General features: G+C 40.8%; 1 protein-coding gene across 6 annotated transcripts in view; it reads right to left on the bottom strand.

The window, feature by feature from the left end:
* The window catches only part of CREBBP (CREB binding lysine acetyltransferase), a 92,058-nt gene that overhangs the window by 40,183 nt on the left and 34,234 nt on the right, over positions 1-17,641 (bottom strand). For all 6 annotated transcript variants that reach the window (XM_082064243.1, XM_082064245.1, XM_082064244.1 and 3 more), the window contains 4 exons: positions 16,232-16,408; positions 6,068-6,317; positions 5,409-5,522; positions 255-497 (listed from right to left, as the gene is read on the bottom strand). In XM_082064243.1, coding sequence (XP_081920369.1) covers positions 255-497; positions 5,409-5,522; positions 6,068-6,317; positions 16,232-16,408 — 784 coding nt within the window. The remainder of the gene's footprint in view (positions 1-254; positions 498-5,408; positions 5,523-6,067; positions 6,318-16,231; positions 16,409-17,641) is intronic.

Raw genomic sequence — 17,641 nt, 5'->3', positions numbered from 1 at the left:
TCACCTTAGACAACAGTAAGCTATGGAGTATACGTTAAAAGAAACTGAAACTACTGCTCTTTGGCAGAAGCAATATATTCAAAATTTAGTAATATTAAAGCGTAAATGAAAGGTAGTGTTTATAATCAGTGTAATTTTATGTTATTAATCAACATAAACAGAAAGTCACTACTCCAATCAAATGGAATCCTGGACTATCTTAAAAATTTAACCATATTTTAACACCTTAGTTTCTTGATATTTTTTCCACCTACCCAGTGCATTAATGGTCCTCATTTGCTGGTGAGCCTGCGGCTGTGCCGGCTGTTGCCCTTGTACCTGGGACTGCAGCTGCGTCTGGGGCTGGTTGCCGTAGGGCAACCCGAGCGCAGCGTAGGCTCGCTGCATGGAGCTGGGGTCGATGGGGTTGGGATTGCTCAGCGATGGAGTATTCTGCTGGCCCGTGCCAACCGAACCGATGGAATTCTGGATTCCACCAGCTGGAGACCCTAAAAGGGCTATAAAAAAACAATGGATGAGAGAAAATTGAAAAATCAATGAGGACAAACGATAAAACAAATCATGCCAAGAATCAACAGAACGTGTGTATAGTTATATGGTATGTATTGTTCTGCCAAAGGACAGAACAACACCCGAGATGCCAAGTGGTGAAACTCAGCCTTTCATTCTACAGGGCAGAAACCACCTTAGCAATTAATACCTGTAGTCTGAAGAGAAATGCTGTAAACTTCAGGCAGATAAGTCCATAATTACTGTAATATACAAGAAGTACAGGCTCCAATATAAGGCTAAATAGGATTTTCCTGCTTGGGACAGTGGACTAAGGCAGGGGGGAAATTCCTCTACTTCTCTCTTTCCCAGTCCCATTTTAGGTAAAAATATTTGGCTCCAGAACAGAGATCCTGAGTTCAACAGAAATACTGTGTCCCTGGACACAAAGTTAATACTGAAGATGCTGGTAGAACTTTTCATTCTGAGCAGTCATTAGATGAATCCCCTGAAGGCCAAATTACTCTAAACCCCAAGTTATTCAGAGATATGAAAAGCTCCGATGGGTTTCAGATTGTACTGACAAAATCTAAAATCATTTGAAGAGTCAGAAATGGGATGAGCCTGTCACAAGTTTTGGTAAACAATTTAGATAATAATATTTAGATATTCATTAACCATCACAACCAAGGAACTTCTCTCACTACACAGATGTATGGAAGAGTCATTTGCACTGTAGACAGGAAATGGGAACAACAGGGAAAAGTGGTTTTTATTAAACCCAGAAGCGAATAAAAATCTGCTTTCCAGTCCTCATTTTAGCTGCCATTTTAAGTAATAAAATGTTCCGTTGTGAATGACACATGGAGTATATCCCTCACTACAGAGACACTGCATTTTGATAACTGAGACTCTGGTAGAAGTAATACATACTTCACATTTTCCCCCTCAAGTAATTAAATATGTAATGTGCATTACTAATTTGTGAGCTAAACATAGCAACAATAATAGCTTTTAATATAGGCCACAATAGCCATTTTATTGAAATATTAGGAGAGGCACATGGTTAGGAAAAAAAAAATCAGGAAAAAAAGCCTTCTGAGACATTAATGGCATTATCTAGGATTTCTTAAATCCTTACCCACTATGGAAACTGAATCATTGAAAAAGATACACACACTTTTATCTTCCAGCCAAGAGCAAACACACAGAGAGTCCAGACCTTTCCTTCTCCAGATGAGAATTGAATTTGATCTCATCTGCCAAAGAACTACAAATTGATATAGTGAGAGATCCCCTCTCCAGAACAAGCAGCCCCACAGAAAACATCCTTTTTTTTTTTTTTTCCACAAGGACAATCCACAGTATTTTCAACACTGGGTTTACCATGGCAATCAGGATTACATATGTTTACACTCTGTAGACATATTCACAATAGCTTTTGAACTCACTGATAATTTCCAAGCAAGTTTAAGAACAAATAGAAGTTGACTAAGATCCTATCAGTTTAATTAAAGACGACATATTAAAATTTCTTGTTGGACTTGCACATAGCACTCTGGAATCACACAATGTAAGAGCAGGGTGCCTTCACACTAGTGCAAGCCAAGAAACAGGAAGCCTCCAGAAAGGTTCAGTAGCATAAAACTTGTGGCACCCAGGCATTCAAAAGGCTTCAGAGGCTGTTGTGATAGCAAAGGATCGATCCTGGAAATAATAAAAATTCCAGCTTGTTAGAGAAGAAGGATGATGTTTCTCCAGAAAAGTTACAAAAAAACCCAAACCCAGAAGCTTTCAGTGTTGGCTGTAAATCAGAGGCCACATCTCTGGAGATGGCAGAATGACCACAGGTGATGCGGAAGGCTGGGAACAGGAAAAAGGCTTCTGGCCATCACACCGATGATCACCACCTGTTCCATCACTCCCCATGCTCTTCTGGGGGAAAATGCTGAGGAGTGCAAGCTTGGCTTGAAGCTCACACTGAAGATACGTTAGAGCTTGGAGAAGTCAAGCACCTCTTGCCCACAGCTCCGGGCTGAGCTTTGGCAGCGGTATCAGTCACCATGAAGTACCGGTTCAGCCCTTGTGTTACAGCAGCTTTAGGAACCACAATCCAGCCAACTCTACAGAAGTCTACTTCAGCAAGATGAGGTTTCCAGATCTCTATTTCTGCCCCAGACCAAAGACTACTTACAAAAAAATCTCCATCTGGGTATTTGTCAGAGTTGACAGTCTGAATGTCACTTTAAAAGTGACAACATGGATAGTGAGTCTATTATCAACAGATAAAAATGCCACTGCTTCTTCATAAAACTACCAACTTTATAAAAAGGGAACAAAGTCTGAAGACCACTATTTTGACTTGCATTTTGAAAAGACTAATGATCTCCAAGAAGTTCCACATGTGTGCACATACCTATTCAAGCAAGCAAAACTCACTAATCCTGGTAAACACCCAAAAGTTGCTTCAACATTTCAAACAAAAGTATTATTATGAGGAGACAGACTACGCTCTTGCAGCCAGTGGTGCACTTACAACATGGAAATTAGTGGCTCTGTTTAGTCTCAGCTTTTCTGTACTTTATAACTCAATAGCATACTGTATTAAGTATTTTCACAACGTCAGGAATCTGCTTGTTCATTGGCTTTATTTGAATGCATGACGTTATCTCAATCTGTCAAGCAAGAAGATGGAGGAATAGAGTATTAAATTTCCATCCTGGACAGATCAAGTGCAAATGCAGACCTTTCTGTGGCAGATACCATAGGAAACCAAGTCAATTAAAATAAATGCAGCACTGAAAAAAATGGGAGTTATCACATTAGGCTACTGCTACATGAAGCAATGGCTACTATGATTTTTTTTGTATTAACTAATGCTTTAGACATTGATGAGTTCACAACAGAAGCTACAAGTGTGAAGACAACTCTGTACAGGACTGTTCACATTCTAAAGGCTTTAAAGACAACTGAGCTCCATATGTCCCACTGTTACAAAGTCCCAGTGTTTATGTATCTTAAGAGCGAAAGTTCAAACAAGCAGAAGTTAAGCAGCCCCCTCAACACTCATCTACAGGATTCCTGTTTCCATGTGCAAAGCAGGTAATGCTGCCTTAGTAAAACTGCATCCATGTCTCCTAGAGGGGAAACCCTCCCATCAGAATTTACTTTAAACAGAGCCCTGATGCTATTGGAAGTGTGAACGTCCACCACTTCTCTAACCTGACCAGCCCAGTGAACATGTTAATAAATTTTTGAGTCTGATTTGAATTTTCCATTTTGCTTCCAAATTGTTTTTGAAGGCCAAAAAGGGGGATTATCCTTTATAATATATCTAAACAAGTGGTTTTAGTGTTCACATTTTAGCTTCAAACAAACCATCAGGTGTTACATGTATGACTCAGAGACATAATTCAGAACAAAGAACCTTGCACCTCAGTGTACTAAACTGCAAATTTTCATGGTTACTACCACTGGATTATTGATTAATTGGAGATTTCATATTTATCTCCCCCGCATGCAACAAGAGAGCCAAACTCCACACTTATCCATTTTAATTCTGTTGCATTCAAACAACATCCTATTTGATGCCATACAAAATTATTTTTAAGGACTGTTTTTGTTTAAGTGCCTTCTCTTTTGATAAGTTGTATGAATGGCATAAAACCAAACACTGCACGAAGTACTTTCTACAGCAGCTTGTATTGAAAAAAACAATTCTGTTGTGCTAGATGTTGTTAGCACTTTGGTAACAACTGTGTAATAAGGATGTGATGCACAAATGGACCATGTCATATTAAAAAGCAAAGCTTTCAACACATTTTTCAACGGCCAAACATAACTAATCACTTGCAACAAATTACTTCCAAAACAAAAGACGCATCTTATTTACCAAGGAGGGGTTTGGTGAAATGAAAACAAAATCCTTACCTCCACATAGCTCTATATTTATATATTTTTTTCAGTTTTGGAGGGAAAACAACCCTCCTGAAACCACACTGAGAGCATGTTTAATGGATAATTTGGACAGTCTTATCAGCCACTCTCTCCTCTACCTTAATGTCACCTAACCTAGGAGCTCTTCTCTATCCTCCAAGGTTTGTTAGTGCTCCTCACTGCAGTCTCAGCCTAAATGGAAGTTAGCAGAATGTTTCCAACACAATTCAAATGTACAAACTTAGCAAGCTCTCCATCTATTTTTCACTTCTTAACCCTTATTAAGTAATACTTGGGCATAACAAGACTTTTAGAACTGCTGCATCTCTACTGTGGCATCTCTTAAAAGGATTTGATAGGAAACAAATCTACCAATGTAAGTTCAGTATTTTCTGTTTCAGAGCAAGAGGGAAGAAATGCATTAGAAACTGGCTGCCCCCAAGCATCAGTAGCAGCTAAGTGATTATAAAAAACAGGCCTGGGCAAAACCACTATGATTTGCAGAACTTCGGCTAGTCTATATCAGCATTAAACAGACTTGAAGACACCCAGAGCAGATCTTTTTTGTGCACAAGAATTCTTTTGTTTTTTATTATTCTTCATCACTAGCATGATGATTAAGGTGTTTCTATCAGCAAGAAAAATAATGAAGTAGCTTGTATCTTCCCCAAAACCCTACCTACAGCCAAAACTGCATTGTAACTGCAATCTATGGACCTGCCTCACAGGAACACAGAACACCAGCGAGAAGTTGTCACACCCTTTAAAAACAGATGTGCACTTGATCTGAGACTTTCTCTTTTCAATTATCATGTTTGTAAGTAATAAATTGCATTCAGCGATCAGAAAGGAGAACAAGAAGATTATTAAACAGCTATTAAGTTTGTTGGGACATTGTAAAAGTTCACTCCTCCACTGCACATCTGATCAGCTTTATTTTAACAGTATCATTCCTCTGTGACCGCAGTAAAACAAATACTTACGTTGCTGATTTCTTTTGTCACTGGCGTTTTTCAAAGGAAGGCAAACAGGACAGTCGTGCCGAGTACAATTCTTCCAGTGAGAGATGATTTGTCTTGAAGATGCACAATGAGCAACTGTAATAAGGAAAAGCAATAGAATTCAGGTCACCCCTTGGATAACAGGTTTTGAATAATCTCATTTTTAGAGCAACTTCATTCTTTCTCCTTTACAAAGAATACTGTATATATAGCTAAACGCAACTAAATTTTTTTGGGACCCACCAATAATGCCATAACAAATGAAGGAAACTAGTACTAAAATCTGAGAAACTAACTCTACATGGCTGAGTTGCAGGTGAACACATCATGGACATTACACCCTCTTTATAGAATGGAGGGATGAAAAAGAAACTTTCAAGGCTATAGTTGGTACTATCCTGCTTCTAAAAGGCAAATATTACATTCTGTTTTCTCAGCTGACAACTGTGAAGACATCAGAAATAGGACCTGAGCAAAGGTAATGAAAAAGGGAGCAGCTGTTTAATTAAAGAACCAGTTTTGGCACTAATTTGTGCCAGGTACAGGGATCTTCTTGACAAGAAAGAGAAACGCGGCTGACAAACACACAAGAAACCTTACACAGCTCATTTGCAAGAGCAGCTTCAGCAACATGCGCTCACCTTGACAGGCCTTCCCAGCTTGACAGTGCGTCATGTGGTTGAGGACGTTTTTCATGGTTCGGCAGTGCGGGAGGGCGCAGGCCCGCACCTCTCCGTTCGCCTGCTCGCGCCGCTGACATTTGTGAGCGTGAAGCAGCAGAACCAACTGCTGCTGGATCAGTTTGCGCTTCTCAGGATCTGCTGTTGGTCCAGTCGCCATGGCCTGCGTCGGTACGATCCCCACTTGCTGTACTTGGGTTTGCATCTGGGACTGAGAAAACAGAGAGTTTAGCATTGCGTTTGCAAGTCTCACTTCTGATCTTTATCTTGTGTAATAATTTGAGTACCGTAAGATTATTCGCCACGCATTCTGCTACAACTGGCCACAAGGATTATTAGGCCAGTCTCTGTAGTATTCTCAAACATTTCTATACCCTTGGAACAGCAAAAATGTATTGAGGGGTTTCCTCTGTTAAGAATTTTAGAAACAACAGGTTAAGTAACAAGCCATCCAAAACCTTCTCTTCATTAGACAGATCATTATTCCAACAGAAACCAGCTATCACCACACTTGGAGGTAGAATTCAAGTCTGTTTAGTATTATATTTTCATATTACAGGTTTTAATACACTTCAATCCTAGTTTCTTGTACCCAAAAGAAAGAGGAGTCCAATGGGAGAAGACAGTCAAAATTATATGACTGTTTCTGCTTATTACAATAAAAGGCAGAACTGGTTTTCCAAGCCTAAATCAGCCTTTCTTTTCACAAATGAGCACTGATATTCCTTTCATCGAGAAAACTTCCAAAGTAATAGGTACACAGTTTTATTCCAGAAAGGGCCACCTAAACCTGGATTGCATTTGTCTACCAAAGTGAACTAGAGTTAACTACAAGGTGATGTTAGATTCTATCAGTTTGTAAAAATCTGACGTTTTATTTCCAGCATCTGTTCTTTACGGATACACTTCTGTAGCAAAGCCCGAGCTGTGCCTGACAGAGCCCGCTCAGCCACAGGGATCTTCAGTCTAAGACATGGCTCACACCAACGTGGAAGAGATAAATAGCTTCCGTAACATGTCAGTTCTTCAGCACACATTTAGAAACTTTTCAGCTACCTTCTTGGACCTCTGAAGGACAATAAAGAAAGAAACCTGGTTTTCAAAATTAAACACATCCCCAGCCTACAACAGCTCCACTAGCAGAAGACATGGGCCTGCAAAAGTGCTTAAATCCCTGTAATTCACAGCCTGAATTAATCTCATGGACAAATATGAAACTGTCCCAAGATTCACTTTGATTATACACTGTAAATATAGGTTACCACGGAAAAGCTCACCAACTTCCAAGCTACCTAAGGAAAACCAGGCATTAAAAACACTTATAAACAGAATATAAAGTAAGAACAGGGTTATATTGGGGAGAAAATAGTTCAGTGCTGTCTACAGAACTACTGACCAAAGCCTGCTTACTACATTTAAGGAAAATCACCCTCAAGTGACAGAATATACCACTTGTAGCCCACTCTACTTTTGACCTTTGAGAGGACTCCCCAGAAAAATTGCAGCCTACAAAGCAGAGCACGTAACAGCACCAAAACCCATTTTCTTAGGTTAACAAAAAGTTCCCTGGTGCACAAATTATCACTTCTCCAGCAGCAAGCTTGGTCCTCAGCTTTGCCACCTGCACGTCAGGTTTTTGAAGAGCTTTTCTTCTGGAGAACGAAGCGCACAAGACCAAGTAGAAAACACAATGGCTGCTATTTGATGGAGGAGGTGGGGACTCTGCTGCTGATAATGATTACATATAAGTCTTAAACAAAGAGGAATTGCTGCATTTGTCTTGAACTTGCAAGAAAAAGTGCAATAAAAGGAAAGAGGGTGAGGGAAACTCATCCACTTAGGCTCCCAGTTCATGCAGCTCAAATTAAGTCTTGCATTTCTTCTGTGAACAAATCCACAAGAGCAGGCAGGTTTTGCTGAAGCAATTCTTGTGTCACAAATAGGAAACAATTAGTTCAGCCAATCTGCAGAAAAATACAGAGACCATGCCAAAGAAAATCTTGTTGGAAGTGATGTTTTCATCCCAGTCAAATAATTGTTTCCCAAGCCAAAGTTCTCCTTTTGTTACTACCCTACCAGCTACCAGACGTGACTACAGCTGTATCAGCACAGATGCCCTGACCCAAAAGCATTTCCTGAAGACTGAGTAACAAAAAAGCAGAATAATGGAGTATCAGTAGCTGGAAGAACAAGCAGTCTCGGTCCAGATGAACGTGTCTGCAGATAGATTAAAAAAATAACTCAGAATATTGCCGAAGCTCCATAGAGTTATATTGGTCACTATTTCAATATTGTAAAGACCTAAACCTGCAAATATAATGAATGTTCTTCCCACCCTCTATCTCGCTTTCAAGACTGTTGGCTCTTTGAGGAAGTTGATCTCTTCACTGTTAGCTTGTCTTTTAAGAACAGTGGTCTGCAGGACGAGTTCAAAACCAGAGATACGCTGGTGCACGGCAGTCATGCCACAGGTGTGTAAATCCTCCATCTACCACAGAAATCATTCCGCTCCAGAACGAGCAGGAGGCTTCATGTTGCTTCACCTGAATGACTAACAATTTTCTTGATGAAGCAGGAAATTCAGACACTTCTGCTCCCCCAATTAAAATAAATGCTTCAATGATCATATACAAGAGATTAAAAAAAAATATATAGAAGTTTTGCTCCTCTTGCTTTCTTGCTGAGCTCCACCATAAAGAGAACAAACAGATCAGGGGTCGAAAGCCTGTTCAATCTCCAACGGAGATGGCAGCTTCATTAACCAGTTTTCTACAAACAGAGTAATGCAACACTTCTACAGTGTAAAGCAGCTATTAATGCCATTTAAAACCATGGAAACTACATATTCGCACAGGAAGATGGTTCTGTTCTGTCCCCATTCTGAAGGTCAAAAACTTCCCAAGCTTCTGGGCAGCACAGATGCACAAGTATCTCATCTTCATGGACTTGGATGGACACAATGCTCTCTGGTGGTTTTACAGTACCGAGACGATCAGTAATCCCCTGTGTTTTGATGTGTTTATATTAAAAAGTGTTCAACACTATGTACCTTCGCTTGTAAGAGTCGGCACCAATTCAGCAGCACTGGTAATCTTTCAACAGGCAAACAACCTGACACAGAACTTCGTATCAGCCTAGCTTCCATATAGCATTGAGTTTTAAAAATACATTTCCTCTTCTATAATTTATGTTTATTTCCATGTTCTTTCCTTCTCTCTGATAACAGAATACCACCTTCTGGAATCACTGTACTAGGACAAATCCTGTGTTTCAAAAATGCCTTTTAGCTCTTTAAAACATGTTTGTAATGAACAGTGGACCTTAGTGAGATAATTAATAACCCACTGCCACAAAGGATTACTATTTTGATACAGTTGTTTGTTTTATATACCTCCCCTCACCCTGAGCAGAAGGCAGGTAGCACTTTATACGTGGGGCTTCTCAGCCCATTGACATCTTGGACTAGAAAAGGGATGTTATTTACTAGTGACAAGAGGTCTTTAGCATGTCATCCACATGTGCATTTACATTATGAGCACATACAGTCTATCAATTAAGACTTTAGAAAAAAACCAACCCTTGCAGTATCCCAGAGAACAAGGTCGCATCCCACCTTCACCCATGGAGGAGTACAGGAGGTGAAGCACAGACAAACCTCTTCAGTTTCCCTTCAGCCACAGGCTAAAGGATGATCTGGCAGGTCCCTTTCAGAGAAGGGATGGCAGGCATAAAGTGCGATACACACGTGAGCCGTAAATCTCAAAGAACATTTCTAATTAGCAACACTTCTATCTGAATTAAGTATTTACAGTGTGATCAATTCCGATCACGTGCCAACACATTTACAGTAAGACTGAAAGAAGTCCTTCCTGCAAACAGGAATTGCAGGAATGCTCTAAGCAGCGTTGAACCAGCTCTGAATAACTCAGCAGTCCCTGGTCTGTCACAGAACTGCAACGAGAGGCCAAACAGCAGCTACCTGCTGGCAACATGGAAGGAGGCATTTTCTCCATGCCATGGCTTCCTCCAGTGACTACCAGAGCTTCCGTGTGAAAGCAACACAGAACCAGTGTACACTTCTTGCAATTCACTCTGATGCTCTCTATGTGGATAGTGGTTTCTCTGGTTTCACCAGTTACGGTGAACAGCCATGTTCTGAGTAGCTGGGTCCTGTCCGTATGGGAAGAATCCTTCTGCCACCAGGAATCTGAAGGTCTGCTTTGGCTCGACAGGTCCATGTCACACAGAACAGGCTGACACAAGTGGATGTCACACAGCACAAGCACCTACATTTGTTTCCAATAACCCTACAGTGCTGCATTTTCTCATCCAAGTAGCAGAAGGAATCAGAATATGAATCTGTATGGTGGACAGAAGACTTGAGAGGGTGAAAAAGGCTTCCTGAACCGGACACAGTCTCAGAAGGTGGTCATGCTCTCTGGAAGGAGATGTACTCAAGTGGCAAAACATTACGACAGCCTGTTAGCAGCACTAATCTGAGAGCTTGCAATGCACCTACAAATGAGAAGAAAGGGAAGGCAATACGCTCAGCTCCTGCATCCAAAGCTGACATGATGCACGGTCATAACACGAAGAATATATCCAGAGCCCAAGATTCATGTCAAAGCTTTGGCATTGACATGGCTACAGGAAGAATTTTCACATCAAGACAGAACATTTTTATCTTCCAACTTCCACTTACCACTATGGAGTATAACTTCCAGCTCTGAAGGTGGTACTGGGCAGGGAGCCTCACAAGCCCACAAAAGGTGAGAAGGCTCCTATGGTCATTCCATGGAAGAACTCAAATAGCTGGTCCTAGAAAGTGCCCTCAATGCACTTGGCTTTTAATTGCCAAAGGAGTTTTCTTCTAAAACCAGCAAAGGCCTCAATATTATGCAGTTGACTCTGCTGGGAATGTGAGCTGGATCAGCACTGTTCTTAAGGACACACTTTGGAGTTTTATTTCCTTGTCTTTCTAAGTTTTCTGATTTGAAAGACCAGCAAATGACGAGAAACACAGAATGGAGAAATGTTTCAAAGCAACAAAAAGGAACAAAGCTTGATATAGGAATCTGCAGACAGAGTCTAGCTCTCACATGCAGGAAATTAAGTGAACAAAATTTTACGAGAGCTTTATATACTAGGTGATAAAGCAGACTGAGAAATGATCAACATTAAAAATCCCAATCTGTGGCTAACAGACAAATGAGAAGTTTTAAGTGAAGGAAAGCCATACTGTCAAGAGTGCTGGCCATGGAGTGCTTCACCTCAGCTGCTGGCAGAGAGAAAGAAATGGCAGCGGATATTCTCCTCCACATATAATCATATATGGAGGATGGGAAAGTGGAACACGAGCCAGAGTGCTGGGAAAAGAGCAGATCCCCTTTTTCAGCTCACTTTTGCCAGCCTGGCACCATTATTTATGGATGGTGCAAAAATTAAAATGTTCCACCATTCAAAGCAATACACATTCCCAGGGTGAACTCCTGCACCAGGACAGAATGGGGATGTTTACTTTGCACCCAACATAATAACATAGTTTCTCCAGCCCTGGACATGATCTGTTAGATTTATTTGCAGATGAAGATCTTTTCCTTTAGAAGACCATTGCTAAACAACATGGACAAGAGCTCTTCCCAGCTGTTTGTAGGGCTGCTGCTCCACTTCAGATCAGGTGGGATTTTCTTGAGGAGAAGGAGTGAGCACACCTGGGAAAGAGAACCTCCCAGGACAGGCCCAGGGAAGGTGAGCAAGCGGACCCGGCATGCCTCTGGCGTGACTGTCACACACCTCCCCCGCAGCAAAAGAGAAGACTGACTTTGCTGCGAGAGAGGAAAAATCACTGGAAGGTTAAGAAAAGCAAACCGTCTTCACTGTAAGGACACAATAGGAAGAGATTTTTTTCATAATGCCTTTTATTTCTAGTCTCTAGAATAAAATGAGTTGTCTATTTTAAGTAGCTACAGTTCTACTTGTTCTAATTAAACCTGGCCTTGCAGCTTTAAAGCTTTCTTCCTCTCTCTAAGAGAGGCAGCAAGGCACACATAGGACATCCTCATCCCCCAGTCACTGCTTCTCTCTCTTTTGATCAAAATTTGTTAATAAGGAAATCCAAAGGACATAAAAAGAAAGAGAGAAACAAGGAAGAATGCAAGAGAAAACTGGAGATGTAATTCAATAAGAGAGAGGGAAAAAAAAAACAGGGGAAGATGTGCTGCTCCAATTATAAGTCAAGAATAGAGGCAAAATTATTTCCTTTGCTTCTAAAAAGTAATATTCAACTCCATCTGCTGGCCATGGGGATAACTGTGAAACCAAGCTGGTGTCTGGAAGCCAAACTTCACACATCGTACTCCTAACCCATGTAGAAATACTAGATTTACTGGTACGTCCATGAAGAAACCATCCGTCATCACCCTTGGAATTTGCAACACTGCAGACACCGCAAAGCTTCAGCACATTTGATGGAAAAATCTGACGGGGTCCCCTCACTGACGGCACATCCCAGAGTTCGGGTGCTCCAAAACCAAGCTGCTCCCTGCACGCTCCACCAAGTGCCCAAGTGCAGAGCACGGCTCAGCACCACAGCCCAGAGGTTCTGCATGACCTCACCGCAGCAGAGCAGTGCCAATCCTGCAGTGAACAGTCACACTGAATTGAGGAGCATTTCAACAAAACTTCCAATGTCAGAAGCAACATCTTTCTTTTGGAAACAAGTCGTTCACTCAAGATTTCAAGCTGCCCGTTCTGTAAGGAAAACTGTATTCTGTGACACAAAGCAATAGCTAATACACCGTTCAGATCCACAGATAAGAAAACAAATCAATCCATCTGACTGGCACTGAAAATTAATACCTTAATGCTGACTTTTTAATCATTTTAATGCCATAAAGTTTGTTACCTCCTTCTTAATTGAAGAGATTAAGCCAAATGTGATTCTCAGTCTCATGTAAAGTCATGCTTGGAACAAGGAGTTGAAGATGCAATGAACTAACACTTCTGAGAGCCACTGCCTCTTGGGAGGCAAGCTGGGGGAGAGTGTGTGGTTCTTAAGAGAGTAGTAGCTTGAATTTGGATTGAAAAAAACCAAAATCCACTGCTGCAACAGAGGTTTATCCTGGCCACCAGTGTGAGGGTTATGTCTGGCAGTGGGAAAACTCCCGGTTAGTGTCTGGGACAGGGTGCCACACATAAGGATGCTCAGAATAATGAGAGTTGAGAAACATACTCATCTTCTGTTTTACTTTTGCAGCAAACACCCTAAGGTTACAGAGGAAGACAAAAGACTGAAAGGAGTATTTAAAAAATGCCCTGCTTTTCAAGACCAAGGGGTCTTAAGGCAATGGCTGCACCTTTCTATTTCCTCTTACTTAGATAGTCTTAGCGGTAACCAAGGTGTTTAATATCATGCTGGAATTCAGTTTCTTGCCTCAGACATGCCACATATAAACCCATGTGGATGAAAACATTGGTAGTCTCTCACATGGAACAGTATTTTCGGGGGCCTTTAAGATTAGGATAGTTTAGAGGGCTATTTGAGCAAGATACGTGGTTCCAATCATCTCACAAAAAACCCTGGAGGGCCTTTGAAAAAGATGTAGTTGGTCTTTCGCTTGCTGTAATAGACGGAGTCATTTTTGATAGACAACACAACACTCTACCCTTTTCCACTTCAATCCTGACTCCAGTAGGCCACCCACAACGCCAAAAACATTAAATCAAACCGCCGTCTCGAGGGTGCTAAAGCACCACAGGACACAGCAAATGGCAACGGGATTGCAGCAAGAAAGCGTGGCGTAAGAGTTCAAACACCGCAGCTCTGCTCTGGGGAGCTGCTTCTGTCACAAGCAGCTTCTCACAAGTGGGTCATATTTTAGTTGTCCAATGTGAGACAGAGACATCACCTCCATGAGTTATGGAGGCACACATCTAAGCCATGTGAATTTTATTTTACCCCCAGATAATGTCTTAACATCTGAAATGAGGAAGGCTCTAGCAAGCCAGAGTCTACAAACCTCAAGTTCAGAGTCAGCAGATCCTTCCAGTTTTACTCGCTTCATACCTCTCAGCCCCATGTTTAAAACAGGGTGAATCTTTATCTCAGAGAGGTACTGTGAAAATTAACAAATTCAAAGAATATGCCTGCTCCAGTGATGACTGCTACAGAAAAGACTGTTTATAGAAGACTGGATGAGTAAAATATATTACTACATACAGTCAACAAGGCCCACAGCTACACACTGAGCAGGAAAAACATAACAAAATGTTGACTATGTGCTCTTTCAGAGGGCACCGTTCATATGGTACACTGAATAAAGCAAAGTCCCTGTGGAAGGAACAGCATATGGCCGTGTATGTACTATTACAAAATTATACTGCTTTACCCACTGCTGCCAAGTAAAGGTTAAATTTTAACAAGTCTGACATTTCCTATTAAATTCTTAGCTTTGCAATAAAAATGTTTAGATGGAAATTTTAGTTTTTAAAGAGAAAAGTTCCACCACCATCAGGACTGCAACCAAACTGTAACCACCACGTGATCCACAAGCAGCGCTGGGATCATCTGGCTCGACAGTACAGATGTCTATCGGCTGAAATGGCTATTACTCTCCACATTGGCTTGAGGGAGAAAAAAAGATATATTGGACATACAAACCTTTTGACATCTGAGAAACAAAGAAAGATGCTTTTGACTGTCCTCTCAGAGGACAACTCATTTTTGACATTTTAAAGAAACTGGAATTGATAGTACTGGGAAAGTAAGTTTCTCTTACTTTCCTTTGTCTCTTGGACAAGACACAAAAAAGGGAACTAAAGTTTTTTTTATTACTTGCTACCCCAGCACTAGACAAGCCTTCACGGCAAATGCCTTTTTCATTCCACCTGAATATCTGCCCTTACATCCTATACTAGTAAGCGAGTACATTAAGGTTTAGGCCTCCCAAAACCTGACAATTAAATGAGCACAAAATCAGGCTTCAGAATCATCCAGTCCCTGGGATGAATACAAAACTCTGGGCAGATTTGTAGGTTCTCTACAGAATCAGGGCAAGAATTCATTTGATTTACACATGATCCAAACTTGAAGTATTTTAAAAAACAAAATTAGAATAGTTATAAAGCAAATTGTCTTTTGCAAATATTCCACAAGTGCAAGTGGCATTCTGAATGTGGTCTTAACGCTGATCACCAGCTCCCTTCTATAATCATAAGCAATAAATAACAGACGATATTAAAACAAAGATTTCACTGTGTAACTTAGAGAAAATTAGGAAGTGGTCCTCTAAAATCAGGAGAAAAGAGGAAGTTTATTACATCCTGCTCCCTCTCATATACAGCCTTATTAGCGATAGGCAAATAGTAAACTCTCTGATGGAAGGACAAGCATTGCTTGTGCCAAAAAATAGCTGGTTTTCTAGTTAAATTAAAAAAATAAGTAATTTGCATCTTACGGAAGGTTTTACAAGTTTCTATAGTAACTGCTATCATGTATAAGAATATAAAATGCAACAAGCTCAAGTTTCCATAGAAACAACACAGACAGTTTGATTAATACGCAGACATACTGAGACAAATGGGAATATTTAATTTCAGTTTATAAAGAAAACTCTAGTAAACAGGATACTACACATTTGGGCAAGGTATCCTAGTAAGAACCATTCTCATAAGCTCACAAGCTGCAAGTCATGCACAATATAAACAGAGAAGCATGTGGTGTGTTTACCATATTAGATTCAAAGCATATGAACGGTACTATTAGTTTCAGGGAAGCTGATGATGTATCCAACACATTCTAATTGATTTAGGAATTTAAACCTACAAACAGCACTTACAGAGAAGACATTTTCATCTGGTTTGGAACTAAATGTACCGGACAAAATGAAAGTACGTAAGGCAATTCTTACAATAAAATACCATGATTGCTTAGGAAATCACTGCATAGAAATGTACATAAACCTTCCATACACACTGCAGAGGGGCAGTGAGGAACATGGGGCAACTCTGATATTTAAGCAAACACGAAGAAGTTGTCCAGTAACTCTGCAGAAGCCATATCACCCAAGAAATCTGAATGTACTATCAAGACATAACGAGTAAGGGAAACAGGTAGGTATAACTCACCATGTTTGGCACACTGGTGACGGGAGTACTCTTGATGTCGGCAGGAAAGGGAGACAAGCTATTTGCCATGCCTGGCTTGTTCGGTAACTGAGGATTCACTCCCGTAGCTCCCATCTGCTGCCCTCCGGTTTGACTGAAAGGCTGCCCGAAGGGACTAGTGTTACCTGTCATTCCCATCTGGAAAAGAACGAATGAAAGTATTATCATTTCCCCAATTCCAAAGGGATAGGAAAAAAAAGAACACCACATATGTAAATTATCCATCTTTGCATTCACAGATATCCAATTCTGGTTTAAGTTACTCAATATTAAATTCTCAATGTCACAACTTTAATCAAATTAAAATTAAATTTTAAAAATATTTTACAAATTTACACAGCTGTGTGTGTCTGGCAATTCAACTTACAAAATCATTGTGCAAATGCAAAGGAGAAAACGAGATTGACAGGAATTACTTTCTCTGACACTGCAAAAACTTTTGGAAACCAAACAACGCTCAAATCCTGTAATACTTTGAGAATTCTGTGCAGAAAGCATGACTTTGTACATAGGCTAGATGGGAAAGCAGGGGAATGCATAGAGGCATCCAGCAAATGCTTATCTAGTTGTGTTTTGGTATTTGAGGAAAAATGTCTGAACAAAACAACATCTATCTACGGCTGACATCCTTGACAAACTACACCCCAAAACTCCTTAAGAATAGCAAGCAGAAACAGGACTTCCCCGAATGAGTAAGGAGAACACTGTTCATCCAAAGAGCCATTTTGCCTGAGCCATCTCCCAAGAGAAGCAGTTACATCTCTATTACTTGAGCCAGTTAATACTACACTGGAGAAAATGTCCTGAAAAGACAATTCAGCAGGAATTTACTTCTTTCAAAGCATATGACCCTCCTTTCTCCCACCAAATAAAGAAGAGATAAAAGCTGACAGATGACATTTGTGCTCCCCCCTGCCCCACACTGGGAGGACTTCTAGACAACTTTATCACCTGTCAGAATGTCTTAAATATGAATCCAAACACTGAGCAAGTCTTTATTTGAAATATTAAATCCCGTTTTCCCCTTCCTTTGACGTCTCTGGTCCTTCCTTACACAACACACTGGTTTTCCATGGTCCTGGTCTTTTCATTTTCCCTACCAGCGGGGATTCAGGACGTTATTCCTGTGGCTGAAAGAGGGACTGTGCACGTCAGTTTATCAGCGTAACACCCTTATATTAAGGAGTTGCTCGGTGGTTGCTTTTTCATGCTTACAGGGATTGGACTGAATGACCAGCAGATGAAGCACTGGTTGCTAGCAGCACATTATGTCAGGGCAGAGTCCAGTAATCCCAATTTGACTGTGCCTTGTCCTCTTTGCCAGCGCACTTTGCACACCTGGGTTCTGGAGAGCTGGCCCAGCCGCACTCA

The sequence above is a fragment of the Streptopelia decaocto genome (assembly GCF_964273445.1).
Source record: "Streptopelia decaocto genome assembly, chromosome: 13".
NCBI lineage: Eukaryota > Metazoa > Chordata > Aves > Columbiformes > Columbidae > Streptopelia > Streptopelia decaocto.
Note: the sequence above shows the minus strand (reverse complement) of the source record. Positions and strands in the feature narration are given on the sequence as shown.